Source organism: Vicia villosa, linkage group LG6 (assembly GCF_029867415.1).
Source record: "Vicia villosa cultivar HV-30 ecotype Madison, WI linkage group LG6, Vvil1.0, whole genome shotgun sequence".
Taxonomy (NCBI): Eukaryota; Viridiplantae; Streptophyta; class Magnoliopsida; order Fabales; family Fabaceae; genus Vicia; species Vicia villosa.
In genome coordinates, this window is record NC_081185.1 from 43968916 (window position 1) to 43983827 (window position 14912).

At 36.3% G+C, this 14912-nt stretch overlaps 1 protein-coding gene across 1 annotated transcript; it reads right to left on the minus strand.

Annotated features, from left to right (window-relative positions):
• Positions 1-7480: 7480 nt before the first annotated feature.
• Positions 7481-9777, minus strand: LOC131609137 (putative glycerol-3-phosphate transporter 5). Its single transcript, XM_058880800.1, has 2 exons — positions 8456-9777; positions 7481-8212 (listed from the first exon to the last, which is right to left on the minus strand). The coding sequence occupies exons 1-2, from the start codon at positions 9411-9413 to the stop codon at positions 7698-7700; spliced, it is 1473 nt and encodes a 490-aa protein (XP_058736783.1). The 5' UTR covers positions 9414-9777; the 3' UTR covers positions 7481-7697.
• Between the last annotated feature and the right edge of the window lie 5135 nt (positions 9778-14912).

The following is a 14912-nucleotide window of genomic DNA, read 5'->3' on the forward strand; positions in this document are numbered from 1 at the left end:
ATGTACTCTAGAACCAAGTTGCTAGAAGGCTGAGGCTGAGTTTCTCTAAGAGGAGGAGGAACGTTTTTTAGTTTGACGTTGGCAAGGTTTGTATCTTGATAAGAAGAGGCAGATGCCTTGTGCTTCTTTTATTTTTTCCCTTTTGGTTTGGGAGAAGTAATTTCCACATGTTCTTCGACAGCGGCGGCATCACCGCTGGATTTTTTCCTTTTGTTTGGCGTTAAAGGAGGTTTGCCACTCCCCTAGAAAAATAAAAAGATAGGCTTTAGAAAAGGAAAGAAATAAAAGAGCACATCATTAAATACCTTTGATTTTTTCGTTGTTTTGGGAGCAACCTCGTCAACTAGAATTCCTTGACTCGAGGAAGTGGTCATGCCAGAGGCAGTTTTAGCAGTAGGTTTGTCTTTTCTTGGCGCTTTCCTTTCGATGGCTGAAAAGAAAATAATTTGGTCGAAACATGCACTATGTCAAAGATTAGTAGGTTGAAAGGTTGTAAAACCGAGAAATCCAAACATTCCACACCTTGACCCACTAGAGAGGTATTCCTCACTGCATCCAAGTCGAAATGCAGAAAGCCTTTGAAACTATCTAAGGTATGGTTGATTGCAACCACTATTTTAGCAAGTTTTTGTCGATCATTCGTCAACTCTTTAAAGAGATCCCCACATACAAACCAATTTGGGTAAGGGGGAAAAATGATAAAGCGAAATCTGCACTAGGTAATCTCGGAAATTGGGGTGGTTCAAACTCAAAAGCCAAGTCATATTTGAACTCGGGTCTTACAGCTTTGAGAGTCTTTCTTTTAGAAATTTATTTGTCAAACTTTTCTTTTAGAATAGGGGTTGCATCACAAACTGTTCGAAGGATCTGGGTAGGATTATTGACAGTTTCAAAGTACTTTTGGAATGCTTGGATTTCTTCACAGTGTGTGAGTTTACCTTTGTGAGATTGGTCCTGCAAAGATGAAAAATCTTTTGTTAGATTAGAATTAATTTCTTCAGTGGTGTACATATTCAGAGAATAGAAGTCCGTCCACCATTGGTCGGACCCTATTGTAGAATAAAATGCTGGCTGGTACGCTATCAATTAGAAGTCAGCAAAGTCTGCGTAGCATTTTTGGTGTGTTACAATATCTCGAGCTGCCCAAATGGTATTTGCAACGCATAACTCGCGTTTCCGTTGGAAGAGAGAAACAGGGATAAGTTGGCATAACCCAAATTGTCTGGAAACAAGATTAGGTTGATAAGCCAACAAGCATACATGGATTTTTACTGGTGGAAGTCTGAAAACCAGCAATCGAGGAAGCAAAAATGCACGCCATATGTCTTCAGCGGTGGTGTTCTTCTCTTTAACAACATCTTCAAGTGAAGCAGTAAACCAAGATGGACCGTGAGTTCGACAAGCGAATGGAGCCATCGAAGGAGTGAAAGTATGACATGACGAAAACATTAGGGTGTATTGGGTAAGAGAAGCTTGCAAATCTGTATCCTCATCAGCAGGAGTCAACCAGAGGAGTCTGGTACCTTTGATTTTTCTATCCTTTATATCTGGACTATTTTCATCAACTTGTCTACGTGTTGACAAAGAAGGTTTGAAAGTGGCATTAAGCCACAATTGAAGGAGCCAATAAGGTCCAGACAGGAGCAAGTTAGTTCCAGGTTTATAGTTTTTTAATTTCTCACTCGCAGACCCTAAACCCTCATATAAACTTGCTAAGAGAAGTTCACTTAAACATATTTTTCGACCAGCATGCAACTAGTTAGCAAGTGTTAGAAACCTCTTTGCAACTTGCAAAGATTTAAAACAAAAGACGAACTTAGATAACCATATACCTAAGAATGCTATGTGTTATGCATCGGAAACAGTTTCTTCTTGAGTATGATATAGACTGATATAGGAACTGAAAGAAGCATTCTTGATGGTGAATCCGATTAAATTTTCACAATCCTGATAAGGGTCAAAGGTTTCTCCTGTTGAAGGAAGTCTAGAAATGGAAGCTATGTCAAAAAGTGTGGGAGTTATCATTCCGCATGGGAGATGGAAAGTGTTATATGTACTGTTCCAATAGTACAAACTAGATAACAACAAAGGTTGACAATAACTAAACCCTATTTTTGACATCTAAATCAGGTTGAAGATGCCTAATTCTTACCAAAGTGAAGCTTTTTGGGTCTCAACTTTACCTAACCAAGATAAATATGATTTATCTAAAGATGGACAAGAGCGAAATGGCCTAAAGTTGTTCGTAATATAGTCCAGTTGGAAAGCTTCTCTCATTTCCCTGTTGGATTCAGCAGATTGCTGGGTTAAACCTTTTTTCTTAGAAGGATTGGTTTTGTTCACTATGGGTTTTGTGTCAAAGTGACATGGGAAAAATTTTACGCATTTTTCCAAATGACCTTCTGGGGCTAACGGTCCTAAAAACCCTAATGTACTTTCAGAAAGAAGATATGGAATCATTACCTGAGAAGCCATGATAATTCTGTGTTCTTTCGTAAGTTTTGGGGGTGTGATATTCTCCTGATTTCCAGTAGTCACAATCTTGCTTGTTGGAGTAGTGTGAAGACCGGAACTCTTTGAGGAGCCAATGTCTGTGGTTTTCTTTAATTTCTTTGGTTGCTTATCAGAAGACATTGTGATTTATAGGTTTTGTTCTGAAAAAGGGTTTCTGAAAAAGAGTTACAGAGATTGTGAGGAAGAAGGAAGGTTGAAGATAAAGTTGCGTAAAAAGAGAAGTCTAAGGTAATGATGGGTTTTTTATAGAGTCATCTTACGAAGAGTAGGTTATACTTGTCAGAAGTATTGGGTTACGTGCCAGCCGTTTTAAAGGACAGCTGTAAAATGACTATTTAGTTTCCTCGGGAGTTGGAAGTTATGATGAACAATAACTACACGCACGTCTCGATGAGACGTTTTGAGAAGGTAAACCACGATTGATTGACAGTTACTACTGTTGAACTAAAAAGCAGACGAAATCTAAAGTTATATGAAATGCCTATCTCTGCATGAATTCGAAATAGCCATTTATTTGGGGGCAATTTGTTAGCTGAAGATTTCGACTAAAGGATTGTGATACCTTGAAGTGTTGGATTATGATGAAGAAATAGTTCTCGTAGAGCTATTAAGGTTTTCTCTTTGGAAGAAATGTTATTCGACCAAGAGTAGTTTTTGTAATATTTACAAGTATCCTTCGACGGAAGCGCTAACATGATCGAAATGTTAAAGCGGGAAGATTTGAAATTCAAATGGAACAGTTTTGTTTAGCGGACGCGTGGGAACATCTGAAATGAAGTGAACGTTCGAAATATCGAACGTGGAAGAGATCTATATAGATACCGTTAGGGTCGAAATAGTATAAATAGGAGTGCTATTGCTTAGATTGATATGTTCGAATCAATATACAAAAATTCACAAAAATACTCGAAGTACCAGCGTGAGAGAAAAGAGTCTTTGCTGAAACAGTGTATGTGTGAAGAAAATCATATTTACATTTCATGTTATCTGTTTAAGGCAAAGTTATATTTTAAGTCGAAGTTTATGTTGTTTATGCATTTACTTTATTTCGTTTTGAAGTTATTTACTCATTGCAATTTACATTAGAAAGTTGTATATATTTACAAACTAGAAAGATTATTGAATATGAATCAAATTACTGAAACACTGTTTGACAATGTCCTAGGATCAATCTAGTCGATCCTGCGAGTAACCAGATTGTTTAGACATTTTGGAAGACTAGCGGTTGTTTGTCAGAAATCATTGGTAAACAAATTGATGGTGATATATTTTTTACAAGAGTGTGTCTATTTAAAATCAGTCAATCACGACATAAAGATTTTGGATTTGGAACAACCCAACACTGATTGGTTCAGGAATCCTATCCTCTTTTTTGGTCCTGCTAGTTTATGTGTTGTTGTGTACATGACCATAAACAGTGGCATGTAGGAACCATTTGCCGAGAGATGACATTTAGAAACGTCATATTTCCACCTTCCTATAGGAGAGATGACCATCATCCTAAATGTCCTCCCATGCCTCCTAGATCTTCCCCATAGGGGAAAATTACTAGGCTAAAGAAGGCCCGGTCCAAAGGAAGTCAGCGAGACGCTTGTTACATATTTGGGGGCTGACCCAACTAACGTTGCAAATGAAGTAGTTGGCACCAAAGGTGCTCATGCTAGATTTAAGTTTTTGGAAGAACTGTATAGAGACCAGCTGCAGTTGGCTAAGGAGGCCGATGGTGATGATATGCATGTTGAGTACCATCAAACTTGTGCATTGGGGTGTTACCTCTTGTTCTTGGTTGACACGTTCATTTTTGTTAACAAAAGGGCAACCTACGTCGATTTATGCTACCTTAAATACCTCATCGAATTTATAGAGATTTATGAGTACAATTGAGAGGCCATCTGTTTGGTCACCTGTACTCGAAGCTTGGCGAAGGTTGTCCTTGGAAGACAAAACAGATGACAAGAAGCTGCATGTTACTCACAATAATTTATTGTTATTAAAATTTTCATAGTTATTTTGTTACACTTGTTATTAATATTTTATCTAAAACATTTTTAGTGACGAATCATCTCCCACTTTTCTCACATCTTCGAGTGGGAACATGTGCCTACCTACACTGAAGATTTGACACATGCTGCCACATTTACACTATACATAGGGAATAATATGATCGAGCCATTCTAGGTATATCTTGACTGTTATGTAGTATATGACATTGCCTTATGCCCATACAACAATCACTGTAAGAGACATTCGTTGGACGTCATTTCTTTATACACATATGGCTGACATGTGGGTCAAGTCTGATGTATCCTTATCTACACGACTTTGAACCCGGTGAGTGGTCGGTTTGGAAAATTGTATCTCGTACCTCAACATTTATTCTCTTACCCCTACATTATAATTGTTTTGACCAAAATACCCTTATATAAAATTTTATTAAAAGTTAAAAAATGTGACTATTGAAACTCTTTTGCAAAGTCTTTTGGTACACAAATAAAAGTTTAAAAAATAGTAAAATGACTTCCGGAACATTTTTGAAAAGTCTTCAGGAACAAATAAATAAAAATGATGTAAAAAAATAACTTCCATAACACTTTTGAAAAGTCTTTCGAAACACAAAATAAAAATGATGTAAAAATTGGCTTTCGAAACACTTTTGAAAAGTCTTCTGGAACACAATAAAAATTACGTAAAAAATTGACTTCCAAAACACTTTTGAAAAGTCTTCCGAAAGACAAAATAAAAATTATGTAAAATATTGATTTCCTAAACACTTTTAAAAAAACCTTCCAATACACAAAATAAAAATTAATGTAGAAATTGAATTTCAGAATACTTTTGCAAAGTCTTCCGGTAAACAAAATAGAGATTAAAAATTGACTTCGAAACATTTTTTAAAAGTCTTTTAGTACACAATAAAAAAAATTAAAAAATGATTTTCAAAACACTTTTGAAAATTCTTCCAAAACACAGTAAAAGTAAAAGTGTAAAAAATTAATTTCTGGAACACTTTTGTAAAGTCTTCCGATATATAAAAAATAAAATAATAACTTCGTTAAAAATATTTAAGGGCAGAGTTGGTATTTTTTTTTTTTATAAAATATAGGGATATGAGGATAAATGTAGAGTTAGTTACGAAGTAAAACTTTCGTTGGTTTGATACCTTTCTTTAATCATTTGGCCTCATTCTGCCTTGTAGTCGAGAAATTATCTTGCCATCCCTAAAATTAAATATGACACCTCCCATAAATATTTTATTTCAAAATTATTCCTGTTGAAATTTTCGGTACTCCTAAACGAAATTTTCAGTACATATCGGAAATTTCAAATACACTGAAATTTCGTAAATTTCTAGTTTTTTTGGTAATTTCCGGTACCACCCCCCAAATTTTCGGTTTTTTTTTTAATTCTGAAATATACTAAAATTTTTTGTATGAGATTCGAAATTTTCAGTATTTGACTGAAAATTTCAAAAAAACCAGAAATTTCTGATACACTCCACAAATTTCGATAAAACTCAATTTTTTTGAAATTTAATAATTTTTTAAAAAGATATAAGGATAAAATCATACCCTGAAAAAAGTATCAAATTTAATAATTTTTTAAAAAGGTATAAGGATAAAATCATACCCTGAAAAAAGTATCATGTATAACCCGTAGGGGTGACATAATTAGGAAAAAAATTTCTTCCACAATTAGCACCCTTTAAATGATGTAATTTTTCAAATTAATCTATTCAAATAAAAATCTATTTTATTATTTATTTGCAACATTTTAAAAAATTTAAAATTCTTTCATTCATATCGAATTTTTCATTCCAATACCGAATTTATGACAAGTATAAATTTTACCAACATTTTTAATTTTGTATTGGATTTTCTTTAAAAAAACATGATTTTTATCGGTTTCTTTAAAATGTATGAAAAAAAACTCATATTTTACCAATTATTCGGTTTCTTTATCATAAATTGGTAAAAATGCATATTTTCGATAGGATAATTAAAAATAAATGATAAAAATGCATATTTTCGATAGGATAATTAAAAATAAATGATAAAAATGCATTTAGTTACATCAGATATTTTGAAAAAAATCGATAGTGAAAAATGTTGATGTGGTTAATAAGATACTTCAAAAATTCTGGTAAAATAAAAATCTGATAGCTGATATTTCATTTTTTTTAATTTGCAGTGAAGATAAAAAAAAATCACAAGGGATGATTACTTCTGAACAGTGTGACAAAGCTGAAATAAGGGTTCATTCGAGGGCAGTAATAGATCATCTATGTGTCTTCACACACATTTCTACAAAATGATGCTTCAGATTTATCCAAAGTTGTCCATTTGACTTGAAGCTTCTTTATAGGAGGCGAAAGAACTTTAGACTATTGTCTTTGTAACTATTTTTCACAATTGCATTGCAGAGGCTAGTTGGTCTAAGAAATGAGTGAAATAGGTGGATTACTGAGTGCTGAAATATAGAATGTTAGTGCTTTTTAGTAGCAAAAATGTTATAGATTTTGCACAGAGGAGGTTTCAAGAACATATGAGGAGCTACTAAGCTGCAAGGAAAATGTTCATGAAACAATCAAGAGAAGATCAACAGAGCTGCGAGGAAAATGTTCATGAAACAATCAAGACAAGATCAACAGACAACTTGACAGTTGTGATAGTGTGTATTCGAAAGAATGCGAGCATATAAATGTGGAAGGACTTCAGAATCTTCTACTCATGCAAATTTTCTAACTCGTTCTGGCTGAAAACTACATCCAGAAACCAATTATCAAGATCTCTAGTGTGATAAAACTCTATGGACAAGAGAAGGCATACCAAACAACTTGTCACAAACCAGCTCTATATATATAACAGGTTGCATGGTTCCATAGATTCATCTAATGTGAAAACCATAGAAACAGTTGTGAATTTTCAATAAAAAAGACAGCAACAAAATGACTGCGTGAACAATAAGGTGTTGAATTGTCTCACCTAGACATTCTTCTACTTATGAGTTTACAATCATCAAATAAAGAATGAAAACATTATACAAAGTTACAAACGTTAATGAAGCATTCCAAAAATATTTTTTTCTTTAATAGCTAATATTTATATACTGAGAAAAATGTGTGTAATGTATGATCAATAAAGGACCTATACTAAAACAGAATTCATATTTCTCAAAATTTCAAATCACTTTCCAGAAAGTTTCTCTTGTATCTCAGTTCTTGCAACTCGAATCAAGAATAAACCAGCAAAGAAAATAGATAAAACGAGCATAAAAAATACACAGTTCCATCCCCTAGTTGAAACATAACCTGCTAGAAGTGGTCCAAGAGCAGCTCCAACAGAACCAGTACCATCAATGATTGCAGTAACAGTAGCCAGTGCCCGAGAACTCCCACCACTAAAGCCCTGAGTACCGAGATCGGCAGCCACAGCAGTTGTGATTAGCGAGTATGGACCATTCACCAAAAATCCAGAAAGAAACATCAATGTGATGTTGGTAAACATAGAGATGCTCCCCAAAAAGCGATACAAAAGAAGTGCTGGAATTGATAGAAACAAGAACATAATTGAAGTAACAGCACGCGCTTCAATCATATCAGAAATGAAACCGGCTGTTATTCCTCCTAAGACTCCTCCAATGTCAAATATTGTTGAAAGTAACCCAGCAGTTTTGTGAGATAGATTAACACCAGCAACCGCTGCAACGAACACCAAATTACGAAATCAAGAAAAAAAAAACACAGTGATTGTGATTCGTGAAGAAAGACAGCGTACATTTACATGAATTAACATAAACTTTAATTAATTTACTCAAAATTGCAATTTCCAAGAACCAGACCTCCAAGACACTGTATTAGAGAGGTAGAGCTACCAGTAATAAACTAAACAGACATGATTAAGATAAATTAATAACCTATGATTTTACATCAAAGAACAATTACCTGTGTGCCTGATGTAGAAGGGTAACCAATACAAGAAAGTGTAAGCAACAAATTTTGAGAAAAAGAGACAAAATGCAAACGGAGCAACTCCAGGTATTTTCCACGCCTCTATAAATCCAATAGCAGATGAAGAATCTGTAACGGAATTATCAGGAACAATTAGCTTTGCTTCCTCTGAATCAACTTTTGGCGGAACCTCCGCACTGTCTGCCTCAACACTCATTTCAACGTCCATTCCAGAATGCGCAAACCCTATATCCTCCGGATTCACAACAAGAAACAAAAATACCAAAACCCCAACCAAAATAATCAAAAATCCAGGCAGCACAAAAGACCAACCCCATCCAAATTCCAAGACACCGGAGGCAATAACTGAACCAATTATATTCCCCACGGAGGTATGAGAATTCCATACCCCCATTATCAATCCCCTCTTTGATTCCCCGACCCAATTCCCCACAACTGCAACAACACAAGGCCAACCAATGGACTGAAACAGTCCACAAAAAATCTGAACAGCGACGAAAAACCCCAAGACATGAACATCTAACCAGTAGCCTAACCCAAAAAGTATAGTAAAAAACCCACTACCCATCATCCCAAACACAAGGAACAACCTCAAATCAATCCTATCTCCAACATGACCTGCGAAATACATGCCAATAGAGTAAGTAGTGAGGAATGCGAGATCAACCTCGCCGAGGCGGTGAGTTCCCTGAGTACCATTAAAAGGGGGCCAACCTAAATCAACATGAGTTAAATTGGTTGGAGCAGTAGGTCCCAAAACACTCTTAACAATACTGGGAGGTTTCCTAGATGCATGGAATGTAGCATAGGCAAGAAATGTGATAAGAAGAACACATATTTGGTGGAAAAGTAGGGTTTTGTGAGGAGGTTTCAGATTTGGAAATATACTCAAAGCTGGAGCTAGGCTCAAACTTTTGGAATTTGATTGCATTCTTACTCATCAGAATTCAAGTATGCACAATGAATCTTATTATCTAACGTAATCTAGCACAGTGGAAAAAGATCAATTTTTATTTGTGAGTAAGAAAACAAAGAGGGGTTTTGGTTTCAAGAGAAGGGTGTGTGAAAAATAATAGTGACATATGCTTACAGATTTGTGGTTTGCAGTGGCGGAATGGTCATAGAAAGCGGTGTGAGAGCAAGAGAGGATTGCATCGGAAAACGGTTTGTGTCGGGATCGGGATCGGCGACTTCTGTAAAACGTTTAATTCATACTATCAATAAAAATGTTTTTGACAAAACAAGTTTTTAACTCTTAATTCTAAACCATGTTTAATTCATACTATCAATAAAAATGTTTTTTTTCTTCTTTTTGATAATTGTGCTTTAATTTGTAGAACTGCTCCCTTCTCTATTATTGTGAGGAAAAAAATTAATATTTTATCCAAATTTGATAATTGTGCTTGAAAGCTTGAACTATGGTGACAAAGTCTCTTTTTAACCAAATGTTATTCTAACCCTTCTCATTTTTTAACTTTATTGCATTAGAGAGATTGGCAGAGGGAATTAGTGAGAGTAAAAAAACAAGCAAAAACATCAACAACAAAAATTTATCATCATGATTTTTTGCGATACCACCACAAGCAGAGAGTCAGATATTGCTTAATGATGCTCTATCACCATTGATCTTAATCCAACCACGAGGAGGCGACTTCTAAATCACCTCAAGAATTTGAGGGGCTTTAGGCGGCCTTAAACTGACTTTGAGGAATTTCATAAACACAAAATCTTGGATATTAACATAGGAAGTCGCTTTAGAATTGTTTCCGGTCAATGAGCAAGCCGACAGAACCAAGAACAATGTTACGAGCAGCCCATAAGGCATTGAAGATATGAATAATTGTTATATTGAGCACCAACATACATTAATTAGACCGAGAAATATTGTAAACCAACAAAGAAATATCATCTCCTATGTACGCGGTACTGCGATGCACCAGATGCCTCACTGACAATCCTCTCAACTAAAGAAACCGCTTAAGGACCGCACGTCTCGATAATCCCTATATCCAACGCCTCCTTCCCAAGTAGGCAGATTCACTGACAAATAAGCAATAGATCAATGGCATGGTCATCCTCGACCTGCTCGTTCTTGAAGAGCTCCTCGTGAGTTGGCCTAGGTGGACGTCCATGACCATCTGGTGTCATGAGAGGGTGTGACACGTTAAAGAACCATGTCATGTAACCCTAGACACAATGTCAACTGTGGAAAACCAACATCATCCAATACTCCTGTGGCACAAAATTATTCTCCCAATATTGGAAGACGCCATCGAGATCCCGTTGTACCACGGTGTTGGGAGCAGCCTGAAAAGAAGATTTAGGAATCATCTGCACATAGCCAAATTGACGGATACACCATTATGGAAGATACCTGACTATAATGTTGGACCCACATGCTATCCACCCCGAGTATAATGAGATGGGATCGAATAGGACAACCTCCATGTAATCCTCAAACAACATTCAGTTGATGTCATCATGGTTGGTGCGATCAAGATACACCCAGTACAACACCACTTTATGGTTCTCTTTGTGGAGAAGATACTTGGCACCTGATCGATCACCAATTCTACATATTTTTCGTCAATTATTTGGTAAAAATATCTCATTCTGATAACACTATGGTTTAGCTTTTTATCGTTTTGTCTAAGTTATTTCATATTTTTCATTGTCTTACTTGGTTGATTTTTATTATAATTAGATGCTTTTGAAACCTTGGTTTGGTAGTGTTTTATGATTTCAGATGCGAGAGAAAAGTTCCAAAAGAATTAGCACAAGAGCGGAAAAATCATGGCACTCTAGAAATTGTGAAAAAAAAAGGAAGAAATTATGCAAGCCACAAAAGGACACGGGCACCCGTGTCAATTGACACGCCCGTGTCAATTTGGCTGGGCAAAAAGAAGCAAGAAGCATGAGGGGCAGAAGCTAACACGGGCGCCCGTGTCAAATGACATGGCCGTGTCAGCAATTACGCACAGATTTTCATCTTTTCTAGTTTTTGCAATTTTTGACTCATTAAGAGCGTTTTTGACATTCTGCATCACTAAAGAACAACCTAACACTATTTAGACCTAGTTTTTGAAAGGCATTAGGGTTATCTTTGATTTTTTTTGAAGTTCTATTTTCACGTGAAAGAGGAGGAAGCAAGAGTTTGGGAGAAGGGGATCTTCAAGAGCAATAGCAATTGGAGATCAACGAAATCCATAATTTTTGTAATGTTTATCATCTCTTTTATTATCTCTTCAGATATTATGAGTAGCTAAACCCCCCAATGCTAGGGGGTGTCCCTAATTTCAATTGTAATGACAATTTGTTCTTATTATCAGTAATTTCATGGCTTTTGCATTATCATCTTTTTATATAATATTCTTAACGCAAACCTGTATTGGAAAATAGGGTTTTGATTTATGGTTAACTTTAGGTCAGAAAAACCATCGTTAACGCTTTTATATAAAAATACTTAATTAATATCATCAAGGAATTGAGATATTAATTTGTAACTGTATAACTTCTGATAAAACAAAGGACTTGGTACTCTCTCCATACAACTAAGGAATTTGGGTATAAAGAGAATAACAAATGGTTTTCTTTAAAGGAATTTTGGAAAACAACTCTCAAAGACGGTGATGATATGATTTAGGATTGATCTGGCTAATATTAAGATTATTGTTATTACATTCGATTTCACACACCTATCCCTAGCATTATTCTAATCTTTGTGAAATACACATTATTTAATTAGTGAGTATTTTGATTCGTATATTATAATTTTGCAAACAACATTGAAACAAACCAAGGAGTTTTTGTTCAATTGAATTTATTGAAGCACTTAAGTTTTTGTGCAGTCCTCAAGAGATCGATACTGGGGATAACCCCAATTATTACTACATCGAGAAAAAAAGTACACTTTCTATAATTTTCCGATCAAGTTTTTGGCGCCGTTGTCGGGGACTGCCAAAATATAAGTGATTAATAGTTCAATTGAAATTTTGTTGCTCTGCAACCAAAATTTTAGTTTCTGCATTTTTATTTTTATTTTGCTCACAACTAACTATCATCTAATCTTTTTTGCTAGGTAAGGCCTCAGCTAAATTTCTTTTTGACGCAGAACCAGAAAGATCATTACGAGCAAGACTCCGAAAGGCTAGACAAGAAAGACTAGAGGCAAACGAAGAAATAACCATAGTTTCGGAATCTGAAAACGAAGAAACACAATCTAGTCCTTTTGAGCAGTCAGATTCAGAATCTAAAACTATGGTGGCTGGTCCACCTCCCGCGGAAAGACTTTTAGGTGATTATGAAGGAGTGAATGCACCACTTGGCCGGATGACAATAGTTAATCAACCAGTCAATGTCGATCACTTTCAGTTGCACCCCTCAACTATCGGAAAACTCGAAAGAAAACCTTTCTCTGGAAAAATCAATGAAGATGCAAATAAGCATATACAGAGATTTCTGACCATGACTACGTCACTAAAAATTGAGGGGCATTCTGAAGAAGCCAAAAAGTTAGTGATGTTTCCATTTACACTATCAGAGGATGTTGAAGAGTGGTTCTGCTCTTTACCTGCTGGAAGCATAACAACTTGGCAACAAATGGAGACTACTTTCCTCAACGAGTATTTTCCCGCTTCTGTGTATATCCGCAAGAGGTACAACATAGTTAATTTCAAATAGAAGGAAGGGAAGTCACTTGGGGACGCTTATAAAAGGTACAAAAGATTGTTGGTTGCATGTCATACACACAATATGGATGCAACTGAACAAATGAAAAATTTCGTGAATGGCTTAAGAATCAAGACTAAGCAACTCATCGACAGAGCTGCCGGTGGCTCAACAAATTTTACAACAGCCACTGGTATTAAGAAGATTATAAAAGCCATTACAGAAAATGAGCACTTGGAGTTATATTGTAACACCCCATACATAATTGACTAGTATATTATGCATGAAATGTTAATAATTGATATTGAGTACATACAAAAGCCAAGGATACAAGATGATCCATTTAAAATACAACATGAAATAATAATAATAATAATTACAAAACACGTGTCTTCAATGGATCTTGCACAGCGGAAAGATGAGATCAGACGAGGTTTTCGAGCCAACACCACTTCCAAGTCTTTAGTCCGAACCTGCTACTGACCAACCACTACCAAACTGCACCTGAAAAAAATATAAGTTGATTGGGGTGAGATTACTAAATCTCAGTGAGTCCTCCTATCCTATGGGTCCACTCGGTTCTATAGGGTACATGCATCAACAAAACCGAATCCACCATGGATCCAGGGTTTATCCTCACATCCGGTACAAGTACGGAGCAAACACATGAATCGTCCACCATAGGAGTCATCGCATCACAGTACACAAATAGTACAACAAACACGTATGCAGACCCATACCCATGTACGGGGAATCCAGAAGTGGTAACAACCAAACTACCAAGGCTGCACACACACCCTCGGTGGGTTCACCCATGCCTATTTGTCAAGAGACTTGCACAAGCACCCTGCAAGAGTGATTAAATGGGTTCGCACAAGCCTACTTGGCTGCGAGATGACCTTGCCTAAGAGGCGACACCGTCCCATTAACCATCTGTACGCACGTGGTGTTAACGGCAAGTGCAACACGCCGTCTCGACGCATGAGCCCATCCGGGTAGGAACCTAATGATGTAGCCTACATGGCATCACTAGAGATGGTTTACATGTTATGTGTAGGCTTACTTAGCCGCATAACGCCATCATACCGAGCACGCAAGTGTGTTAACGGCAAGTGAGTAAAACCCCGTACGGAAACTCACGAGCACACTGCAACGGTAGCTCAGGGTGTTAAACATACCAAGAACGCCAATGTATTAACTGCAAGTGAGACACGCCTCATAGACTCTCACGAGCACATCGCAATGGTAATTGGAAACTAGTCCATATACAATGGTGCCTTACCACCTAGTAGTGGCCCACTTCGATTCTAGCATACCACACGCATAACAAGCGTCAATCACACAATACAATCAATCCTGAATGTTTAACCGAAACAACGGGCATTAATATCATTATCACACAAAGCATCATGCCACAAACAAGCAACCATCTCAGAACGTCAATCAAACGGACGAATAAACATAATATGATCATCATAAAGCATATCAATATAATGCATTAATTAATGATCCGCATATTGAGAATCAACACATCCATGATCATAAACAACATTAACATGTTCAAATACAATTTAAACAAGTCTCACCCGACTAAGGAGGCGTTCGGTTCTCTATTCGGAACGAAACTGCTCTCGAGGGAATTAGTAACGTAAAATCTCGCCCGACGAGGCGCACTAAGTGGGGTTCCAATATTATTAAATCAAACATTCTGATTTGGGGACCAATTTTATTAGAAAGTACACGTCGCTAGCTTTCCAACGAT